This window comes from Pholcus phalangioides, unplaced genomic scaffold (assembly GCF_987345545.1).
Source record: "Pholcus phalangioides strain wild (caught in Gottingen) unplaced genomic scaffold, Ppha-v1.0 ptg000003l_1, whole genome shotgun sequence".
NCBI lineage: Eukaryota > Metazoa > Arthropoda > Arachnida > Araneae > Pholcidae > Pholcus > Pholcus phalangioides.
In genome coordinates this window covers 37,536,026-37,560,665 of record NW_028301596.1, presented here as the reverse complement: position 1 = coordinate 37,560,665, position 24,640 = coordinate 37,536,026, and the positions used below count along the sequence as shown (strand labels likewise).

General features: G+C 41.1%; 1 protein-coding gene across 2 annotated transcripts in view; it reads right to left on the bottom strand.

Annotated features, from left to right (window-relative positions):
* Positions 1 to 5,515: 5,515 nt before the first annotated feature.
* LOC149088494 (uncharacterized) overlaps positions 5,516 to 24,640 on the bottom strand; it is a 43,855-nt gene continuing 24,730 nt past the window's right edge. For both annotated transcript variants that reach the window (XM_089247737.1, XM_089247744.1), the window contains exons 3-5: positions 11,083 to 11,375; positions 10,636 to 10,978; positions 5,516 to 7,310 (exon numbers count right to left, since the gene is read on the bottom strand). In XM_089247737.1, coding sequence (XP_089103863.1) covers positions 6,593 to 7,310; positions 10,636 to 10,978; positions 11,083 to 11,362 — 1,341 coding nt within the window. In that variant the 5' untranslated portion in view covers positions 11,363 to 11,375 and the 3' untranslated portion in view covers positions 5,516 to 6,592. The remainder of the gene's footprint in view (positions 7,311 to 10,635; positions 10,979 to 11,082; positions 11,376 to 24,640) is intronic.

Below are 24,640 nucleotides of genomic sequence, written 5' to 3'. Positions count from 1 at the left end.
AGCTTCATGTTTAACTAGGGTTAACAGACGCCCTCTTTTTTTATATATATATATATAATTTCAATCATCCTCCTACGTTTCAGAATTTCAACTTCTGCAATTTGATTATTTTACAGCTTAACTCGAGGAATTATTTTGTTTGAAAATTGTTGTTATTATTAACCGTATAAAAAGTTGTTTTCTCCAGTTACTTTCAATATGTTTAATTAGGAAGCTGTTTCGCAAAAACTGTGATAAAAGCTAGGTATAAATAAAAATATGTTTTTTCATAAATTGTAATTAATGCAGGTTAATTAACGAATATTTACGATATACAGGGTGGTTATAACTTAAGTTCTGAGTTCAAAACACTGTAAAAAGAAGAACCACTGGTCAGAATGACTTGAAAATTTGCATAAATACTTCTGAAGCAATGGAACTTTGTATGGCGAAGGAGGAGGAAAAACTTTAACGAAAACAAATTTTTTAATATTTCTAAAAAAAGTGTGTCCCTACTGCCGTCTCAACGGGATCATATTCCCAGGATAAAAGAAAAGAGGGCTTAGGCAACCCCCCTCTCAATCAGGGGCGTACGCAGGACCGACCTTTGGAAGGGCACAAAAGGTTTGGGGGGGCGGGGGGGTACAAAAATTGTTCTCCCGAGAAATTTTGAGTTATAAACCTCCAAAAAGCATTAAAATTCACAGACATAGGTTAAAATAGCATATGAAAGGTATTTTCCCACGCTATTTTCATATTTTTAAACCGAAATTTTCAACTTTTTTTAATTTTTGGTCGGATGGGGGGGGGGCGGCATGGTCCACCTATCCTCCCCCCCCCAATGCATAAGTCTCTGCTGTTAATATACAGGTCCCCGCATGGCCCCTACAAGGGGTTGGGGCTGGCAAGGCTCCAGCCCGGATCCCGAGATTATTCTCATAATTTTTGTTTTTCATACTACAAGTTCATAATAGGGGAGTCCGTGTGAAGAGTTTGACATAGGAGCCCACCAAAGATCACTGAAAAAGTGACAAAGTTCTGCGCGAATCATGAGGGCTAGAATAAATTTCAAAAGGCATCAAAATCTTTCTCGTAAAATGTAAAAATTTTATTATCATTTCCGCGCGATATATATCGATTGCAGTCACCAAGAAAATGAAATTCTTTTATCGCAGCATGCAGAGGCGCATTTGTGGTATTGTTGCCTGGGGAGTTAACGAATTTTGCCGCCTTTCTCCCATTCTAGTCTAATTTTCTTGAATAGGCCTACTCTGTCCTCGAATACCCCGGCCTGTGTTATGACCCGTTTGACCACCCCCCCCCCCCCCACACACACACACTCGCGTGTACGCCTGTGTCCCTAAAGTCACTCTTTTAGTCCCTCACAGGCTCCAACACTGTTTTGTCCACTCACATGATTGCACACAGTTTTGATCACTCATATACTTGCACACGCTCTAGGTCACTCACTGATCTAAGTCTCTCGTTTGGTCATTCTTCTACTCACTCAAGTTTTACAATGTTACAACGTCACACTACACGAAGAGGAAAAAGCGCCAATCGCGAGAGAAGAAGGCTGAACTTCGCTTCTAAAACGGGATTGAATGTGTTTCAGTTCATTCTCTGAAAGTGGAAACCCTCCCCTCTTTTCTTACTGGGGAAGAAATTTGCTTGAATTATAAAAAAAATTTAAATTTACTTTACTTCCGCGCGTAACTGGCCGTTAGAAAAGTGTCACGTCACAAAATTTCAAAACCTTATAATTCCTTTGATATTCGTCTGATCCTAAAACGAAGAACACTCCCCCCTGCCCCCATATTAGTTTTTCACAAGAAATCGCATGTAATTATTGGGCGGTCGAAAGTATCCGCCCCGTATAGTGGTTCTGTTTCGGCTGAGAAAAATTATTACGGTAGTGTTTTTTTTGTCAGTGCAGCGGTGCCATCTGTTATGAAAATTGTGAAAAAGTGGCATCACCAAGGTAGGGCACAGGCGCCCTCCTTTCTGTTTTTGAATCTGCTAACCGAATGCGTAACTAGTGTTGTTGTCAGTGATGGTAACCTCTTCCAGCAAAATTTCCCTTTTGACTAAATTTTTCCCAAGCATTCCGAAAAATGCGCTGCCATCTAGCGGGGAAAATATAAAATCAAGTATTTTACAATAGAAAAGTATTGCACTGCATTAATTTCTTTATTTTTTCAAAAAAATTGTTCTGTTTAATGAACTCTCAAAATTCCCACAAATGCTGAGTAATTTTCCACTTGGACAAATTTTTGGCCAATTTTTCCCACGAGTTACAATCACTTGTTGTTGTGAAGGGGGGTCAGTGCTGCCATCTATACTTCAAATTATAAGTAAAATAAATAAATATTTTTACCGTTGCTCGACATGGCGAGATCCCCTCTTTTTAACGGAAACATCGACTTGAGTTAGCGCCTAAAAGCTGTTCGTAGTGTTCTGAGAGCGATCGACGCCTATTTGAAAGGCTGTAGCCTGTGATCGAAACCCTCTCTTCTCAGCACTAAGAAGGAGTTGAATAGGTGATAGTGTGGACTGACAATCAGTGGCGTCGGAGCCGGGGGTGCTGTGGGTGCTGGAGCACCCACGAAAATTTGTAAAACAGGTCCGAGCACCCACAGAATTGATTCAGAAATCGAAATTTCCTATATGGAACTCAAGACGAGCACCCACAGGTTCGAAACACTTCCGACGCCCCTGCTGACAATAGAAATAAATAGAATCATGAAGCGTTCATGTGCATAGCCTGTCTCTATAAAATGTTCTTTCTTTCGTGCTCATATCCTTCCGATCCACGTAAAGTTTGGTTTTTTTGTTGAAGGATTTTATATCATTTTATCACGCACACGTTCATAATGGGCTTCCCTCTGCAATATCCACTTTTAGGTTCACATTTTTACGAGACATATTTGAGGACTCACACGAACAAATTTCAGAATGATGAACTTTATTGCTTAAGGGAAAATTTCACCGTTTAAAACTTTGTTGTACAGTACCCATAAAACCCAGGCGTTAGAAATATTGAAAACTCATAAAAGCTGTGCCACTATTCCCGTATATACGGAACGTCCTATAACATCAACCCACCCCCCCCCCTTTCCCGCCAACCCACGCCCTTGTGTTTCCGGAGTCTCATCTTTACTTGGCATTTGCCTGACACCGCTCTCTTCGTACTATCCACAGATTATCTATCTAACTTCCTTGACCCACTCATTCTCCCAACTTGCCTAGGCCAAGGAAATTAGATTATAATTGGTAATGGGTGGCGAAACCATAAATACGCTCTCACCCACTAGGGGGGTGACTTCACAACCTATAGGGTGCTCTTCTGATGATCGTGGGTGCAGGCAGTGCTCGTGACCAGAAAAAGGTCGAGGACCTCTGCCTAAAGACAACTGGGCGCATTTTCCGACAAGACGCGTGACAGATCGATAAAACTTTCCAGTGATTGTACTGATTGTTTTTCAGTGGTCGTAGTGACGGGCTAAGTCCCGAGTTCGAACCCCACCGGCTGAAGTTGATTTTCTGTGGTTCACAACTTAAAGCGCGAACGCAAGCCGATGTCCCCTTTAAAAAGTCTCGCCAGAGAGCAACAGACCTACAAACAGTAAACACTTCACTTCTGAAATATAGATGGCAGCACTGAAAAAAGATCAAACACAGCACTACATACGCACTCAGACTGTTAGGTACACACACACACACTTCCGGCACAAATCACTAGGTAGTAAATCGCTCATTGATGGTGATAGACCTGAGTTGTGCTCGGTTTGAAAGAAAGAAAGTGATTGTACTGGTGTCTGTGCGAAATGGGGGTTCTTGTGACATCTTCACAATCCCTGTATCCAGCACGCCAGTTTGCTCAGACACCAGTGCAATCGCTCGAAGGTTTTTGGATCCGGCGCAGGTGTTGTTAGATACTAATTCCGGTGTAGAATGTCCTGGGAGCCTGCAGGTTTCAGGCTTCCTGGGCATTCTCATCGGCAAGCATTATACATGAAATGCGTATCCTTGTTAATATGTATGACATACTGCGCATGAAATTCTAGCGGGCTCATCGTAGGTCAAAGTGACTGACGTCTGATCGGTTAGATAAAAAAGGACGTAGAGCAGTTGTTCTCAAAGTGTGCGTCGCGGTGAACTGTCGGTATTGATAAGCGTTGTTTCGGTGCATTCAAAACTACTGTCCTTTTTCTTTGTTGGGCTATTGCGCGGATAGATATTGACCAGAGTTGGGGAGCAGCCACAGATAACAAATGTTTGAGAACCACTGGCATAGAGGACACCTATCCTAGTAACACCAACAACACCACAACACGCGGTTTTTCCGCAATTAACGCTGTTCGTTCCCAAATTTCCTCCGTTTTTCGAATTCGAATATCTCAGTGAATATTGTACATGGAAACGCGGAATTTTCTTTGTTGACATCAGGAGAGGCAGGGCAACAACTTTCTCACTGGGTTTTGGGGACACGGGGATTGTATAAAAAGTTAATTTTTTAACAACCCCTTGCAACATGAATGACATATCTGAGTTCTACACATTATTTGGAAACTTTTTCTAACTTGAAGTATACCTCTAGGATCAACGGTTCGCCTGTAGAATGTCATATCCCCTATTTGCTATGCACCCTGTATATACGAGTTCAAATGACAGCGTCATCTGGCGGTTCAAATCCTGCGTTACGAAAATTGCTTGTTCAGATGGGTTGTTAACTTCTTAATGTTATTTCCATCCATGGGCCATGGGCTCTGAATCATCTTGAGTAAGCCTCTTAGTAAATACAGGGTGTCTCATAAATTGGTGAATAGTTTAAAAATTTATAAACATTGAAGAAATTGATGCCTTTGAATGCGGTTTGCGAAAAAGTTTTCAAGAGGGGGGAGGGGGGTTAGTGCAGAAAAAAAATTAGTTCAAGTATTTACTGATAGAGGGCACTGCACAAAACAAAATCACTCGAAATATGAGAGCCAGAGTCCCATAAAATGCAGGGAGTAGGATTAACAGCGCATCTCTGAATTTTCCTGCTACTGGTGCTTACATAAGGTTTTCATTGTGATGCTGACATTGGTGGATAAAGTCCCTATTTGTGAATCTGTATTACCTTAGCAACGAATCGCCAGCCGTATTTTGCGAACGTTCCGGACGAAGAAGAGAGTGAAGAAAAGTTCGGGTCCAATCGCTCCTGTCGGACTTTGTGCAGTGCGCTCTATCGACAAAAATGTGAACTATTTTTTTCAATACCAAAAAAAAAAAATCTCTCTCTCTCTCATCTTCGTGGGAATAACTTTTCCTGAAACCGCATTCAAATATACCAATTCCTTCAGTTATGAATTTTAAACTATTTACTATTTGCGAACTTATAGGACACCCTGTATATAGTTAAAGTTAATGAAAAGTCAACCCCTATAAGTTGCGTATATAATTCGCTTTAATATTATCAGTTGTTTCTGCTCCGTGAACCCCGAGATCGCCCTCCACAACACATGTATGTTCGGGGGGGAAAAAGCGTACTAGATTCGTACTTCAGTGAAGTTTATTATATGTTATACAATATATAAAAATTCTAAATACAAGGCTCTATACACAATGTGCCATATAAAAAAAGGAAAACAAATTCGTTACATAGTAACGGATACCAAATTTCCACGAGTCATGCTCATATATATATAACTAACGTTTACGTATAATAAGATAACACTCATCTACGCATGGTTATAACATGGAGTATAAACAGCCGAGGGATTAGTTGTATGAGCCGATAAAACTGGCTCGTAACCAAATTGGATACAGCGGTGGCATCGGAGGCTTTACAGAGACTCTCAATTGGAGGGTTTGAAACCTTTCAGAGGCTCACAAATATAAAGTAAAGGCTTTTCAGAGATTCTCAATCAAGTTTTTCAGAGGAAAACCTGAAATTAGAGACTTTTCTGATGAGGTTCTGAAATTAGAGGATTTTCTGAGGAGGATCTGAAATTAGAGACTTTTCTGAGGAGTATCTGAAATTAGAGGCTTTCCTGATGAGGTTCCGAAATTAGAGGCTTTTCTGATGAGGGTCTGAAATTAGAGGTTTTTCAGAGACACCCAATTACAAATTTTTCAGAGGAGGGCCTCCAAATAGAGACTTTTCAGAGGCTCCGAAATAGATGTTTTTCAGAGGCTCCCGATTGAAATCCTGAGGCTTTCCAATCATGATAATATCAAGGATCTACCTGTTTTTTTTTCAATGTAAAATCAATGGCCTTAAAAGGTATAAAAAAAATTGTATGACGATAAATATTGCAATGGATAAAATTTAGAATGCGTCAAATAAAATTTTGAAATCTTTCAGAATAATACGGGGAATCGAACGGAGGAGGAGGGGAGAAGAAGAACACTTTTTGGGTCAAGCACTCAAATCTCCGACAGGAGATCTGATGTTGAAAATTTAGCGTACTCTTTTGTTGCCTAATCTCCTCCTATTGTCCTGTTATCCAATTAGAACCAACTGACGGCTCCAGCACACCATCCGGTCGTATAACATGGACTAGGATTACTGGTTCCCAATGCCCACCACGTTAGTATCATCATCTCATTCCAATACCGCTTTCTCTCTTCAGAGAAACGTTGTAGCATATTGCAACGTTATCATGAAGACTAGACCGAACAGCCTTACGACGAACCGACTGTGACTGCACGCGTTGTTCGGGTGTTGTTTGGGCCACAGCTCGTAGAAGATGACGTACAGGATCGCCCCAGCGGCTAGAGAGTCAAGTATCCCTGCCGCCATGCACGACATGTCATTCATGTCTGAAAGCATCACTATAGCGATGCCTGTCGGTGACATGATGGAGAAGATGACCAAGCAGACCGTGGTCAGAATTATCTTGCTCTCACTGGAGAATGCGACGACCCCTGTGGCGAAAGACACAACGAACTTGGGTATTGCCGTGACGAGGAAGAGGCTCCAGGTCTCATCAGCAGTTTGTTGGAATCCTATGGTCAATCCTTCGATTATCGAGGGGATCGAAAGCGCCAGTACGATCATCACGCAGCCCAAGGAGATGGGAGACGTCGTGACGGGTGTCGATCCAGGCAATTCGCCCTCTGGTATATTCGGCAAGTGGGGTGGCACGGCAACTGGCCTCGTGGCTATGGTTATTCCGCCTTCACCGTGTATCAGTCGGCCGTGGCTGTCCTGTGTTGTCAAGGGTTGAGTCGATCCCAGTAGCGGCGCTGTTGGATCAACGGTGCCGTAGTTCGGTTGCGGATGCGATATGAAAGACGATTGTAGAATATCCGGTGGACTCAGTATTTGAGTTATTTCATCTGGCCTATATAATTAGGAATATTCACAGTTAGAAAACATGAAAGTATTGTATAAAATAGTGTATTTTATATGCAAGGGTTGTTTACAATAGTGGGGGCAATATTCGAAATACTGTATACAAAATCATAGGTCTCAAAAAGTGTTTTGGCGCCGGGTTCGCGAATTTGTTACGACGATCCTTTTAATGTATCAAATTCACACAAAACTATTGAATCTATAAAGTATATGACAGTACTAAATACCGCAGTGCGAATTTCACTGGAAAGTGCTCTCTATCGATTTCTTTTAATGTATAGGGTGTCCTGTAAGTGCTAGCGCGGCACCTATCTCATCCACCGTCCGTCGAAGAGGTATGATTAAATTTAAAAATCCTCAACAGGCGTTTAAAAAATTACCCTTTTCCCAGTTTTGAGAGTAAAAATACAGTGTGCAGCAAAATTAAAATTAATATGCAGTTCCCGTGTACCCTAAAACCCAGTAAGAGAATTTTTGTCCTGTCTCTCCTGATTACAACAAAAAAATTGCATGGTTCTAAGTGCAATATTCACTGAGATGCAAATTCAAAAAACACGGAGGAGATTTGGGAAATAACAGCGTTAAATGCGAAAAAAACGTTTTACCCGCATTTAACGCTGTTTTTTCCACACAAACTTCCTAGGTTTTTCGAATTCAAATATCTCTGTGAATATAGCACTTGGAAACATGGGATTTTTTTTTTTTTTTTTTTTTTTTTTGGCATCAGGAGGGAAAGGGCAACAACTTTCTAATTGAAAGTTGGAGTTGAAAGTTGGGGAACAGTATAAAATTTGGGTTTTATTTTTTGTTACACATTGTATTTTCACTCTCAAAACTGGTGCAGCGTAATTTTTTAACGCCTTTTGAGCATTTTTTTAAATTTGAAAACATACCTCTATGACGGACGGTTAATGAGATAAAAGCCGTGCAACTACTTACAGGACACCCTGTATAATTTTCGTTATACAATTATATACCCTGTATAACTGTAATCGTTTTCCTATTAAAAAGTAGCTATTTTCTCAAAATGGGGGCTACGGGAGAAAGCTCGGAAGGCCACATTTGGTCCTCGGGCCATGGGATGAAGACTCCTGGTTTACGCCAAGTGTTAGCTACATACTAACTCTGCCTCGAAGAGAGAGTAAATAGACTTCTCATTACATGCTCATGCGCTACAATTATAAGAATAAAGATTATCGTGAGAACTAGCGCTAGTACGCAGTACGTCACGACGTTTATGAAATATAACTGAACGCGTGAAGCACTGTCTGTTCTTCATTTCAATTCTCTCTGCAAACATCAGCAAAGGGAGGCAGTATACAGTGAACATACTGTCGACCGACCGACCGCCAGCACATATCACATGATTCCGCGCGCCTTCCTAGGGCAAGTCCATTCCACACTAATGGTTGTCTTCCTCACCTCCCGCTCAGCCTATACATAAAATTTCGCCAAACTCATACAAAAATAAACCAAATTATAACAACTGTTACGTCTGATCATCCCTCACATTACTGACATGGCTGAACAATTTTTTTCACGTGAATGTAAATTTCAGAATCATCCTTCTCTCACCGCAATACTGCAGCTTCCGAATCATGCAGTGACTTCAGGAATGTGAAGAAATGTTTCGCTGTGCGACTTGAACATGCGGCTGAAGAACACTGTCCTGGAATATATATAAATTACCTCAAATGTTCTGCCAGGGAGAAAAGGTTTAGAAACGCTGGCCTAACAGAGCGAAGAGGGTAGCCTAAGGCCTAAAAATGTCTTCAACTGTCCTAAAGCAAGTGCCACGAAAAGTTTTCTTCATCTTAATTAGCCAATTGAAGGCTTTTCACCCATCTTGGCTCTGTGTGTGTAAGGTTACGCAGATGCCCTGCAACCCGAGCCAGTTCTGGACATTTTTTTATGTGTAAGCAAACCACTGTGGTGGCCGAGTGGTCATAGTGACGGACTCGCATCGCGGGGATACGTGTTCGAACCCCCACCGTCGCCACAATAGTGGTCGACTGAAGTTGGTTTTCTGTGATACCCAACTTCGATTCACAAATGCGAGCCCATCTCCCTGTTTAAAAGTCTCGCCACAGAGAGTAACAGGCCTAAAAACGGTACAAACATTGAATCATCACACTTCACTTCTGCAATATAGATGGAAGCACTGAAAAACCAGACACAACACTAAATACGCACTCAGACTGTTAGGGGCCATTCAAGTATTACGTAAGCAGATTTTCAGCCATTTTGACCCCCCCTCCCCGTCAGCAAAAGTCAGCAAAACACTAACCCCCTCCCCCCGTCAGCAAAATTTCGTCAGCAGCTTAGAATATTACATATCTTCAAAAAGGGTGGTTGATGACGTAAGCAACCTTCAACCCCCCCCCTCCCTTGTCATCAAAAGTCAGCAAATCCGAAACCCCCTCCCTTCCCCCCTCGATGCTGACGTAATACTTGAATGACCCCCTTTGGTACTTACACTTCCGGCACAGCTCACTAGGCAGTAAATTGCTCATGGCAGTAGACCTGAGTTGTGCTCTGTTTGAAAGTAAGAAAAGAAAGTGTAAGCGAATAATGTTTTGCTGATTATAAATCACCCTAAGAAATCGCCCCATTGGTCCCTTCAGTTGGCGCCTTCTTCTGCCGCGTTGTCCGCAGGATTCAAAGTCCGGCCTTGTCCGCAAGCCTTTCGAAGTCATTGACGATACCAAAAAGCTGCATAACGTGTTTCACACGTCCGATTTCATCCAGCTCTCTGCTGCTTCTATTTCAAAATGTTTTGACCGTACCATATTAGACCGTTCGTTCATAATATTCTTAGTTCATATCAATCATTGTCCGTGAGCATGTAGAACAAAGGGCGAGTCAATTTGCTTTCGGGCAGGGCAGGTATGCAACTAACCGGAGGTACGAATTACATTGCAGAGTTGTTGCCACTATTAAAAAAATAACTACCGTGCTTTGGGGTCATTCAAGTATTACGTCAGCATCGAGGGGGTTTCGGATTTGCTGACTTTTGCTGACCGGGGAAGGGGGGGGGGTTTGAAGGTTGCTTACGTAATCAACCACCCTTTTTGAAGATATGTAATATTCTAAGCTGCTGACGAAATTTTGCTGACGGGGGGGAGGGAGGGGGTCAGTGTTTTGCTAACTTTGCTGACAAGGGGGGGGGGTCAAAAATGGCTAAAAATCTGCTTACGTAATACTTGAATGGCCCCTTTCATTAAAAAAACCGCATATCTCAAAACCAATACGAATTGAGTGACCCGGCATGGTAATCCTCGTAACTTTGTGCAGGAAAACATTTCCTTACGTACTTGTTCATTAGCAACCTCTTGGAGGCCATCAGAGCGCCGTCCCAGGTTGCGCTCCTCCGTCTCCTCTCAGACAGTGCCGCAGGGTGTGGCGTCACTGGCTTGTGCTTGTATAGTCTGTTACACTCGATGTTCCTCATGCTGCAGCTGCAGAATCGGTCGTGGATCTCCGAGCGGAGCTCATTCCTAGGCGGTTTCGAACGGTTCAGCAGAATCTGGAGGACGACGTGGACGATGTAAGCCAGGAAGAAACCGCAACCCATGGTGAATTCAGCCAACGGAAGACTGTGGTGGCTGTGGTGATGTCCGGAGGATTCTGGCGACGAGTGGGAATGGTGCCTGTGACCTTGTAAGAAATACCATATATAATGTCTTGGTATTGAAATACTTTTCAAATCGGTGATATCAGATAGACTCGTTTATGTTTCAAAGTTATATTTCAAAGCTCACCTGCGCTGTTTATCCCCGTGACGTTGATGTCTTCGATATCCGAGCCGGCGGTAATTTCGTCTCTGGCTTTCGGCAGCAGGTGCAAAAGTGCCAAACACAGGAAGATACCTCCTCCGAAGTTGACGAGGTACGAAGCAGCAGCATCAGTCCTTCCATTGCCTCTTCCTCGTCGGATGGTGGAAGATCCATACCGGAAGCAAAAGACAGGAAGGATCCCGAAGATGAAAGTTCCAATGAATAAAAGGATCAAAGACCACAGCTGGGCTACCTGCAATTCCATTACCGAGATCCAGCTGGAAATTAAAAAAAAAAAATTCATGTCATCATTTTTGTCACATCATGGTCATAATACTAAGACTAACTAAAATTATACCGAATTCTGAAACTCTTTTCTAGGAGTTTCTTGCACATTTTTCCTTCGCCCATGCCCCCCCCCCGTCTTATCCAGGGCCCCCATACCGTCATCCTGAAAGGGAATCACTTTTTTACTTACGAATTGGTTTTTGAGTAAATTTAAATGGAATAGAACATAATTTTATAATAACTAGTTTATAAACCTAATTTTGTAAATAAGGTTGATTTCCGGACCCCCTGGGCTTCTTTCTTTCAAACCGAACACAACCAGCACCTCCTTGAGACAGAAGGCCTCCGCACGCTGCTCGTTATGTCAGGCAAGTAGTCCATCCTCACTCAGAATGTCCAGAGAAAAAAAATGTGCTAGTATCCTCGTTGAACGGAGAAAGAAAAAGGTTGGGCACAGAGTTAGCGATTTCTATTCCTCTCACATCCAATCACCGTACGGTATTTGTGAGCCAACCTGGAAGATTCTACGTCAAAATAAGAGGAAACGAAGTAGGATGCTGTAGACGGACGAGGACGAGTCCGTCACTGTGACCACTCGACCACCACAGCGGCGAACCCCCCGTTCAGTGAGTTTCCCTCTTGTGGAAATTCTATGCAAAACCTCTCGACATCATGAGCCAACGGGATAAAGTAATATTCTGTGGCCCTGTAATTAGCTGGAAATAACAGCTTGGCTATCAACATACTTACACTCATCATTGTAACAGTTCCTGTTATGTAGGCTCCCAATGGACATGTGCCATAGGTAAGGGGACTTGGTTCTACGGACAGTTTGGCTGAATTCGGGAAGCATTCACACTTTTCTTGCCCCCCCCCCTCCTCCTCCCACTAAATTTTGAAAAATACGAGTAAATGTATTCTCTTAGTTTTGAACACCAGCGTATTTAGCAGCATATAATTTTTTGATAGGCGGCGTATCAAACAAGAACACTAATCCCCTTTCTTTCTCGAGAGCTATTTGTATAGAAGGATTGTTACCCTTTTTTTAGAAGCAGAGCTAGTCGATCTCTTAAAATGCTATCAAACTCGGTTTTAACGACCTCCAATGTGAAAGAGACTTCAGCTATAATTGGTAGTCACCCTAATCATAATAAATATGCATACAGGGTGATTCAGAAAAGAAAGAGGTCATCAGAAAGAAGGTCATCAAAGAATGCATGGTTTAACATGTTGCAACGTACTCCCGTACGTTACAACATAATGTGAAACGCGCGTGTTATAATGTGATAATGGCGCACTTTAGTAATACCGAAAAAGCAGACATGCATTTCATTTACGGAGCTAAAAACGGAAGTACCACAGAGGCAGCACGAATGTACGGTGAGCGTCCTTCCCCCCAGACGAACTCTGATGAAGTGGAACGAAATAAACAAGAGATACGTTGTGAAGAAAAAACGATGGGGGGGCCGCCACAGGTGGCAGGGGGCAGAACCTCTCCCCCCCCCCAGTAGTCTATAAATGCATTCTTCTCACATATTTGTTAAAAAAATCCTACGTTTATTCGATGAGTTTTTTGGGCATTGCGACTTGCAGGAGCCTTCTATTTCTTGCCATTGGTGATTTTTCAGCAATTTCAGTGATAGATGGCAACTTTACTTGCCTTTGATAATCTTTTCACTGTAATTGGCAAATTTACGTGCCTTTGACAATTTTTTGTTGTAATTTGCAAAAATTGCGGCCTTTTTACAATTCTTCTGTGTAATAATTGATGGTATTTCGTATTTTATTGAAAGAAATATGATCAGTCTGGGTATGCATGTGTGTGTACTGATATTTTTTTACCGGAAAACTTTTCACACGCCGGATAAAGGTTTGCGGAAAGTGTACTTTGCAAGTGTACTTTGAAAATGAACTAAAATTAAGATACATTTTACGTCGTGTACTATGGGGTACCGCATGTCCCCCCCCCCCCGGGGTCGGAGGTTCAGAAACACCCTGTCTTTTGTCATTATAACCGAGTTTGCCTGTATATGTCAGTTATCAATCATCTATACCAAATCGATCAACAGCGAGCTTCTCGAACCTAGCAATGGCGGAAAAACCCTGGAAAAACCCTCTTAGAGGAACTGAATATTCCTGTGTTTTTGTACATTTCTCTGCTTTGAGTATTTCTATGTGAAGTATTCATTAAAAGTAAAGCCTGTCTTAAGACTTTCATACGATTTTCTCGAAGATTCTCGGGGGGAATGTCAACACTCGCGCGAATCGTGTTTACTCTATATAGAATGTTCCCGACACTGTAAACATTCTCTCAAACTTAAACTGGAAAGATAAAAGCCGTTTTCTCTGGAAATTTCCAGCACCATGATGGAGACAAGACTCGTAAGAAAAAAAGAGATGTAGGTGCTTGACCGAACTAAAAAAACACATAGAGCGGGGAGATAGTGTGGGTGTTGGGATAGAATTTTCTAGAAATAAAAGCCACGAGGAAATGACCATCCAGGGCCCAAAATGTTTTTCTTTGCTTTGCATCTGCTTCTAGAAAGATGCGATAGCCTCGAGCTTATCTCGCACTATATAATCGACGTCCTCTCGGTTGTAATAAGACAAATTACTTTTTTTCCCCTTAGTTGATAAGGGGGCCCCAAAGTGCTAAGGGGGAAGAAAAAATTGCCGATGAGAGAGAAGCGTTTAGAGATAGCGTGTGTGTGTGTGCGCGCTATCTCCATGCAAGGGGTTGGAAGCTCGAGAATATGCTGATTGATGCGATGAGTAATTAGCGTAAATTATGTAAACATTTTCTGAAGGGGTTAGGGGAGTGTTTAATAGGTTACAGAGAGGATAGACCGCTTGTGTTTAAATGATTCGAAGATAGAAAGAATCAATTTCGATTCTTCAACGGGACTGAACGGTCAGGAAAGATCTAGCTTTTAAGGGTTCTTGACCTTTTTTCAGCTGCGACCTAAAATCCAACAACAGAATCAACTTCGAGACCCATCATCTGTTTTTAATTTGGGTATTTTTATTATAATATAACGTCTGTTTCTCTTATTAATATAACGCTCAATCATCCTGTGATGATTAGAACTTTTTTTTCCTTTTTTACGATCAAATTCTTTAAATGACGTATAGATGGCGTACGCACATATTCCAGTTTTTTTTTATATAATTTCTCCATTTTATGATGGGTTTGCTTGTAGTATTTTGTGTGGGAGGATGTATACACACACGTACAGGCCGTTCCGCTTAATCTCATAACGGATAAGCGGATTCTCCCCCATCCCCCGCTAAAGCGGATAAAATCCTTGGGCAAAAAAATTTCTCCCACAGAGACAATGTTAAAGTTCCGCCGCTTAATACGGTAATTTCAACTACTTTTACCAGCTTAATCGAACGTTTCACACGTCAACTGTTAACCCTTCCGCACGGTGATTGGATATTGGGCATAGAAATCACCAACTCTGTGCGCGATCGTTTCTTTTGCACACAACGATGGCACCTAGTACGTGCAGCGGATTTTTTTCCCTCTGAATATTCTGAATGAGGATGGTACTACTTGCGTGACGTAACGAGCAGTGTGCGGAGGCCTATCTCATGAAACATCTGGAATTGTAATAAATTAAAAGTATTCTTTTCCATCGTGGTCCACGTCTCCTGAGACGAACCAGCTTATATCCCCTAGGCCGAGAGAGAGGGGACCACGGTTGGTCTTAGGTATTGTTATCGAAATTAAATATAATTTTCATTTCATTTTTTATGTCTGATTTATTCGAGGAGCTATATTAATATTGATCTTTCATCAGTTTTCAATATGCAAACTATCCTAACGTTGTAAAATGGCAATTGAAAATTTTCCCGCATAATTGTATATCCCGCTTAATCGGATATTTTGTGCTGGAATCTTTGTTGTATATGGGATAACCGACTGTATATGAGATTGAGTAGTGATCTATTGTCTAGTTTCCTATCACTAGCATACATGTAGGTGATTTTTGGGTTCGAACTCAGATTTTGCATTCGTATCATTCATATTTACATGTACTGTAAAGCATCGATTATCCGAAACAACTGCAGACTGGGTGTGTTCGGATAACTGATTTTTCGGATAACCGATCCAGTGCCGTCTTAATGCCAATGTCCGACCGAAATTCAGACTTTTTCCGGCCCTTACTTATCGATCCTTATACATCCCTATATCGGTCCCTATGATTCGGGGTCATCACCGCATTGGCATTTTTTTGTTGTGTGCGTGATAATTATGGCCATTTATAATTAGCCATAGTTAACCGTAATGATTATGGTTAGTTATGGCAACCCTAACGATCAAAGGAATCTGAATATCGATATCTTAGTGATACATGTATAGAGATGTATATAGGATCGATACATGAGTTCCAGCGAAAGCCCGAATATCGGACATTGGTCTGGTCGACTGGGCTGGCTCCGTCGCGAATCGGCCAACACTTCGGGCTTTGGCAGTAACATATATATTTTTGCGTGTGATTGCATTGAATTTGAAATATCTGAGTTTGATTGCCATCTCTCTTTCACAGAAGAAAACTGAAAGAAACAAATTGATTTTTTTTTTACACTCCTGTAGTGAGGGAAGCATTTTTCCGATTATTCCCGCAACCGAAGCGTTAAACTAAAAAAAAATAAATAAATTTAGAAATAAGCTGCTAATCGTACACCCTTGCATTTTACAGGACTCTGATTTGGTTTGAAAGAACGAGGTGATGAAAATTCGCCTTTCTCTTTTCTTACGAAATTTATTTATAATATCATTGACAAGAGCAAATTTACTGTTGCAGTATTTTTAGATATTCCGAAGGCTTTTGACAATGTAAACCATTACATTCTTATTCAAAAATTTAAGTCGGCTGCTATTCGAGGTCATATATTAAACAGATTCACCTCATATTTACCACATAACATCAACTAAGAGTCAAAATACAGGATAATTTGAGTAATTATATCCAAATAAATAGAGGAGTCCCAAAAGGATACATATTGGGTCCTTTGCATTTCCTGATATTCATTAATGATCTATGTAATTTGGAGATTAAATGGTTCATAATCACTTGTGCCGATGATTCTGTATCGATGTATTCATATGATGATCTTAACCCTTTTAGCGGTTTTTTCCTTTAATTTTCCTGATCCGCATTATAACTGCCGCATTTGGAATCGCGATAACCTTCACAAATTGCCACTTACTTTGACGAAGAATTAGTTTTTCTTTCGATTTTTGCGAGCTGAAAACTACGCCCCCCCCCCCACCTTCACACACACAACAAGAAAATTTACTCCTCCCACATCTCGCTTACTATAATATATATCTATCTATATATATATAAATAAATATACTGAGCGTGCATTTCTTTACAGTGCTGAAAGAAGGGGGTTTGAGAAAAACACACAGTCATTTTTTTCTACCTCCTTCTCTTATCTAACCTTGAACAAGAGCTGATTCCACCCATTGGCATTTGATTGAGTGGAAGGAGGGGGGGGGGAAATGTATAATATGTTTTGCTGTAAAAACAACTTCAATGCGTTTTTAGAAGTCAAGATATTTCGAGGTATATGAAATATAGCAGATCAAGTTTGACGAGATACCTCGTGATTTCCACTGAAAGCGTTAAGAATCATAATAACCACGATTTGATATTAATTAAAAATGGTTCTATGGCTATGTTGATAATTTAAAACAAAATACATCAATTTAGATCTCATGCAAACTAATTTACATATCTTGGTCTTAAATTTCACACACTTGCTTGTGTGATTTGAAACCTGATTGTAATTGCGATTCAATTCACGACGTAAATAGTATTAAATACTTGGGTTCATAAATTTGGGCAGCTATTTAAAATGGAAATCCCACGTTCATGAATTACTTAAAAAGCCTCGTTTTGTTTCATATACAGTATATGATTTTTATGATATAATTAAGAAATTATCCTCTAATTTTCGAAAAGACTCGTATTATATATGCATGGTTTTATTCACTTATAAATTACGGTGCAAATATGTGGTTTTCCTGATTATTAAAAACTAATTTTTGGCCTTTATTCTCAATCCAAAAACGTTTTCAAAATCTTGTGAGTCGGGGTCAGTCTCATTCTTCTTCAATTCTTAGAAATCTTCGTATAATTTATCGTTTTCCTACTTTTAGGAAAGAAATTTTTTCTTAAATATTATTATTTAGCTCCGAAATTATATAATTTATTACCACTAGAAATACACACAATATACCCACACACACACACGCGGTATTTAAAAAAAAGCATTATTATACAAATACAACGCCACAACAGGCAAATTGCCCAACGAGGTGGCTGACTTAAGAACATCATGGATCCTCGAGCCATTTTTTGGAGGCCCCTACCTACTACTGCTACACCCCAAATGCAACCCCCCCCACGGAACCCCCCAACGAATCGGTACATGCGGGAATGTGCGTGTACGTGTAGTGCAACCTGACGTAAAGTTTGTTTCTGTGTAATGTTTGTTATGTGTAGTGCTGCCATCTGCCACCAGTTTTTTTCTTCTAACTATGAGTGAAGTGTTATGATTGAATGATTTATCGTTGTAGGACTGTTGCTCTCTGTGGCGAGACTTTTTAACGGGGAGATCGGCTCGCATTTGCGCCTTGAAGTTGGGAACCACAGAAAACCAACTTCAGCTGACCACCACTGTGGGGTTCGAACCCGGATCCTCACATCGCGAGTCCGTCACTATAACCACTCGACCACCACAGCGGCGTTCCGATCATTTTTTAGGAAAAATTAAACATGTCTGGACGTGGAAATGGAGGAAAAGTGAAGGGGAAGAGCAAGACCAGGTCTAGCCGTGCCGGTATACAATTTCCCGTCGGCCGTATCCACCGTCTCCTTCGAAAAGGCAACTACGCCGAGAGGGTAGGTGCCGGAGCTCCGGTATACCTGGCCGCCGTCCTGGAATAGGTATTCCAGGACGGCGGCCAGGTATACCGGCCGGAAATTGGCAGGAAATGCAGCGCGAGACAACAAGAAAACCAGGATCATTCCCAGACATCTGCAGCTGGCGATCAGGAACGACGAAGAGTTGAACAAGCTCTTGTCCGGAGTGACCATAGCTCAGGGAGGAGTGCTGCCCAACATCCAGGCAGTTTCTCGTCATACATTGTCGTGTGCGTCATACCGTCGTGTGCGCGGTGGAGGTTCGTCAGGATGGTCGGGAGTCTCCCTTCGCGGGGCGTGTTGGGGCGTTGTGGGCCGCGTCGGCGGGGCTGAGGGGGAGATTGCGCCCGCGGTGCTGTCCTGGCTTGTCGAGCGGTGATGTGCCCTGGGATTGGGGGTTTCGGGCCGGCTTGAGTTTTTTTCCGGCACGCCCACGATCTAACGATCAATGAGCTTATATCGCAAAAGCGACAGAGCCCGGGCGTGGTCGGTTCTATACTATACTGTACTACTACATTAAGAATTTTGTCCTTTTTTTTGTGTTGTGCGTGTAAGTTTTTCCTTTGTTTATTTTTATTAGGGCTAGGAATCGATTAAAATTTTTAACAGGTTAATCAAAAAAAAAAAATTTAATCGATTAATCGAATATTTTCAGATGCTACTCATTCATAGCAGACGTAGCTTAGGTAACTTTGTAATATTAGTTGACGCTATAAAAACATATTCTATTCATTTCACGAAACTACGAAACTATCCACTGAATGGCTGTAAATAAGTATATAAATAGATTAACAAATAATGAAGCTATATAATGTCGTCCCCCTTTGACAGAAACATGAATGTGCAAATTTGTAATACGTGAAAAAATGACATTTGAATATTTACTCTACCCATGTTACTCTATGGAAGTTGTTGTCCTAAACATTTTTAAAATGGGTTTCAATGGAGGGAATAACATATTTGCGCTTTTTTTGGCAAAGCTTAGCAAATAAGTGATGTATTGTGTGCGTATTTGCTTGTTTATTATACAGGGTGATTATAAAAAAACTATCCCGACATATGGGCCCCTAACTATCATACCATTCACAGAAACTGAATGAAATTTTGGCATAAGGTATTTTGATGTATGCGCTCAAGAATGATATGGAAAACAACAGTGTCACTCTAACAGTTACTGTTACAGTGAGAAAATTTCGAAAATATCAAATGGCAACACCAAGTGTTTTGTATTGGAATGTGATCTCCATTGTGAAAAACACTAAATAGCGTTCGAACGGCAACTGTAGCATGAAAATCACCGGCGGTAGATAGGCTAAAAGTGAGGACAACCAATAAGGACAGAGAAGCAGCATAAAATAAAGCATTTTATTGTGTTTCACAAATTTTCCACATGACCTTGTGGAGGACTAATCAGGCTGGGATCTCAGCCGAAGAAACGGTGTGACGAATGAAACGAACATTAATGCTCTGGTGCACGGCAAAGTCCTTTTTACTTTTTCCTTGCCTAGTTCCGGGGATTTTCGTGCTACAGGTGCCATTCCAACGCTATTTGGTGTTTTTCAGTATGGAGATCGCATTCCAATACAAAAAACTTGGTGTTGCCATTTGATATTTTCGAAATTTTCTCACTGTAACCGTAACTGTTGGAGTGACACTGTTTTTTTCCATATCATTCTTGAGCGCATACCTCAAAATACCTTATGCCAAAATTTCATTCAGTTTCTGTGAATGGTATGACAGTTAGGGGCCTATACGTTGGGATAGTTTTTTTATAATCACCCCGTATATTGGTATTTGTGCATCATATCCTTAAATTTGTGTATTATTTTTGTAAGAGTTATGTTCAACTATAAGAGAATTTCTTAAAGGTTATATGTTATTATGCTTATGCTTCACCGCGTGTACTTCTCAGTATCGTATTTTCAATAATTGTTCCATTCATTTTTGTTTTTTGTTGTAGTTTTTTTTTTTTGTATTTTGTATTTTGTTGTATTCCCCTTCTGTGTATTTGTATTTTGTATTTCTTTTCTCTTGCCCATCTTTATAATTGAGCAATGCTTGCCTGTTGAGATGTGGATAAATAAATAAATATGTTTATGTTTGTGAAATAATTAAAAAAAATTCATTCTTCATTAATTTTCTCATTAATTTTAGAATGATTTTTAATTCGTTATAGAATAATTTTCCATTAGAGCTGTTAGCGCAATCAATTTTTCAGCTATTTTTTGGACCTTTATAATACCTCAGTTTTTAGTTTGTTTTTTTTAACTTCCTTCCATAAATTATAAATGCCTTTTTAGTGCCTATTTTAAGCATTTTTAGTGCCTTTCTGGCTGTTTAAATTACGACCATTTTTAGTGTTCCTAGCTCTATACTTAATGAGAAGTTAGCTTTATTATACTTCTAGCTCTAATATAATGAGAAGAGCTTCATCCTCTCTAAAAATGGCAAGAAACAAAATATAATGGCTCATCATCGAAAGCGGTAATGTGGAAAAAGTTATCTGGTGTAATCGACGGCGGTGAAATAATTGTGTTCCGAAAAATAAATCAGTTCGTTTAAAAGTGGGACGTATGGTCAAAGACATGAATTCCTAAAGGAAGTGGGATTCCAGAGACCTCCAGGCCAAAGCCCATTCAGCCTCCCACCAGAGTCGTCTTTCGGGGCGGCACAAGCACAGGAGGCTTTGCACTCGAGCGGCAGTTGAACTCGACTGTGTAGTACATTATGATCCAGCGCACACAATCGGGTTATAAATATTTTCCTCTCATAGAATTGATTCATAACCATCTTATCCAGAAATGGGGAGAAGCTATTCTACAGGTAAATCCCGGAATAATGTGCAATGGAGAATTGATCCGCATTATACGAACCAGACATCGCTTCGAAACCTCATCAATAATAATAATAATGCAGAACTTGTGAGAGAGAACTCGAAGATAACGCCAATTCTATTCAGAATCTATCGCTCGACCACAATAAAAGAGGCTCGGGATCTTATTTTCCCGTCCACATCATATTTAGAATTACATAGTGTAATCCGGGACATTTCAAAAATATTCTCAACTCCGAGATTATGAATATTATTATTCAATGTCGGTGTTAGTAGTGATAGTGTTGTAGAGAGACATTCATTTTTCCTTTTGATATGTATATGTCACTGCGCCATGGGCGGAGATACGGGGAGGCGTGTGGGGGGGACATTGCCCCCCCCCACCCAGCATCAAGGGTGAAGTCGACTGATCTAATGCATATATGTATAGATGAATTGGCATCATCATCATCGTGCCCCCCCCAGCAATAATGACCGTGCCCCCCCAGACTCCCAAGTCTCCGCCTATGCATTGCGCTAAAGTCCAAAATTTGCCAGTCCGTGAAGTGCCGGCCATATCGCGAATTGGCGAATTTTGTTGTAAATTTCCCGAATTTTGGTCTTTGGCCAGTCAGTTCGCGAAGTGGCCGTAGATCCTTGGCCAAAGTCCGATAACAAAACTCATGATTCGGGGTCATCACAAAGTTTGCCTATTTTTTCGTGGTGACTATGGCCACGTTAGCTATGGCAACCCATCAAACTGCTGTCCCGATGCGGTAATCATTTATTTTCTCCAAAATTTGGCAAAAGAACTATCTGTTTATTTCATTGTTTTAGTAGTTCAGTTTTTTCCTCTCAAATTTCTCTTTTTCTCTCTCTCTCTCTCTCTCTGTCTTTCGTCACATGGAGCTAGCCCAATACAGCTACTATATGTAGCCACAAATCACAAATTGGCGATGAAAAAAATGAATTTGGCGCCTACCGGACAGTCTTACATCAGCTCATCGAACATTGGCCAGGGAGATCTCCGGCCACTTCGAAAGATCGAATCATTTCTGAAAATAGGACCTTGGCCAAAACTCTCGGCCAGTCCGAAAAGCACTTTGGGCTTTGGCAGTAACGTATACAATGCTACAACCGGTATTTTAGCACATGAAATTCACACTTATGTGCAGTGTGAAAAATGAGCAATTTTCTGGTATCGTATCACATATTGTTCGTTTTCGTGCTGCACGCCGGTTTATAAATCCAACAGTTAGTTTTTGTTAGAGAATAGTTCCTAATCCTTCAAGAATTATTACAGGTTCTATAGTTTCGCCTTTATCTGTTAGGTGGCAGCTGGTGTGACAGCTCAAAGGTGTTTCTCGCATACATAACAATAGAGTATAAATATATAAGAAATGCTGTATAACACAAAACAAGTCAAAATTTTAAGGTAATTTTTCTCGTATTATTGCCAGTTGGCGAAAATTTTCACTTAATTTCACTGGTATTAAAAGTTTGAAGAATACTTTCTTCGCTGATTTGAAAATGTCTCGTATGTACTTTGGGTATCTCTCAGTTGCAATAGCCTCTCTGTTCTTGAGTCGCGGGCTGCTTAAGTGCTATGGAACTATGCCGCGGGTCACTCAAGTGATCTGTAAATGTGTCGTGACTTACTTAAGCGATCTGGGAATGTGCCGTGGGCTCCTTAAGTCATAAGGATATGAGAATCGGGAATTGCTCAAGTGATCTATTACTGTGATACACGTCATAAGTGATGTGGAAAAACACCGCTGGAAGCTCAAGTGCTCTGGAACTGCGTCACACGTCACTCAAATGCTCTGAAACCGGGCCACGTGTCACTCAAGAGCTCCAGAACTGTGCCACACGTTACTCAAGTAATCTGTATATATGTCACACGATTCACTTAAGTCAGTGTGCTACTGGGTTTGATCATTTTTGACGCACCACGGTCATTTTTTGCACACGAAGTCTAATTAGACCGGGACCTACAACTTATTGCCGATTCCGAACGGCAGGCTTGTTTTTTTTTTATACTCATCGAGAGGTTGGTGCGCTAACCCCTCGACGGGGGACTCCCTGCCGTAGCAGTTTTTTGCTGCGGTCAAATCGCCGTCTTTTGTTGTACCCCTGTGTCAGGAGTGTTTTCAGACAAGGACGAACTGGGTATCGAACTCGCGACACCTCTAAACATCCTTTGGTACTTTAGGCGAGCATCTTATCGACCGGGCTACCGCGCTCCGTGTGCTACTGGGCTACTTGAGCGATGTGGAACTGCAGCACGGGCCATTTCAGTGATCTCTAAATGTTCTGCGGATCACTTAAGGCAGGGGTGGCCAACAGCTGGCCCGCTGGCCGCATCCGGCCCGTGAAGTGATTTTGTGCGGCCCACGACAAGGTAAAAGTACTGTGAGAAAAATTACATTTGTGAAGATTATTTGAACTATTGGTTCCAACAGCAGATTTCTTGATTAACAAACTGCTTACAAGCTTCATATTTATAGTGGCGACATTAATTTAATAACTATAACTAATTAATTCAATTAATAATGTAGCGGCTTATACACCGAAGTTGCACAACTGATGCGGCCCCCGACTCTATAGCCGACCATTATGTCGGCCTTTTGAACAGAAAGAAGTTCCCCCTCCCCCTTGGATCTGGAAATGTGTCGTGGGCTTCTTCAGTGCTACGTAACTGTGCCGCGGGTCACTCAAGTGACCTGTAAATATTCCGCGACTCACTTAAGTGATCTGGGAATGTACCAGGGCCACTTAAGTAGCGAGGATATGTGTCGGGGGCCACTTGAGTGATCTATAACTGCGCCACGAGTAACTTGAGTGATGTGGAACTGCACCGCGGGCAGCTCAAGTGCTATGGAATTGTGCCACACGCCACTTAAATATTATATATTTAATATTACTTAATAAATAATATAAAAACAAATAAAAAAACCACTTAAATAAATAAAATCGCAATTCACTTAAATGATTTGTATATGCACCGCGGATCACTTAAGTAATCTGGAAATGTGTCGCAGGCAGCTTAAATGCTCTAGAACAACTGCTCCATGGGTCACGCAAGTGATCCACGGAGCAGTTCCTTGTAAATATGTGGCTGGTTACTTGAGTACTCTGTAAATGTGTCGTTTAGCTAATTTTTACAAAATTAGCTTTGAGGTCGAAAGCCATATCAGATGACTCCAAGGGCCACGTTTGGCCTACAGGCCATAGGTTTAGCACTTTCGAACTACATATTAAATGTAAATACATGACCTTTAAATTATTGCAAAATAAAATTGATATGAAACCCCCTACGACGGCATTTTAGAGCCCCGTGCTATCGCGGAAAATGAGTATCAGACGCGGTATCGATGATCGGGGATGAAATCATTGCTGTGTGATGTTTTTGTTTTGTTTTTTTTACAGATAAGGAACGTGGCGCTAATGAAACAAAAAAAAAAAGGTGGGTTGGAAGCTGCTGTTTTTAATGGATTTTAAA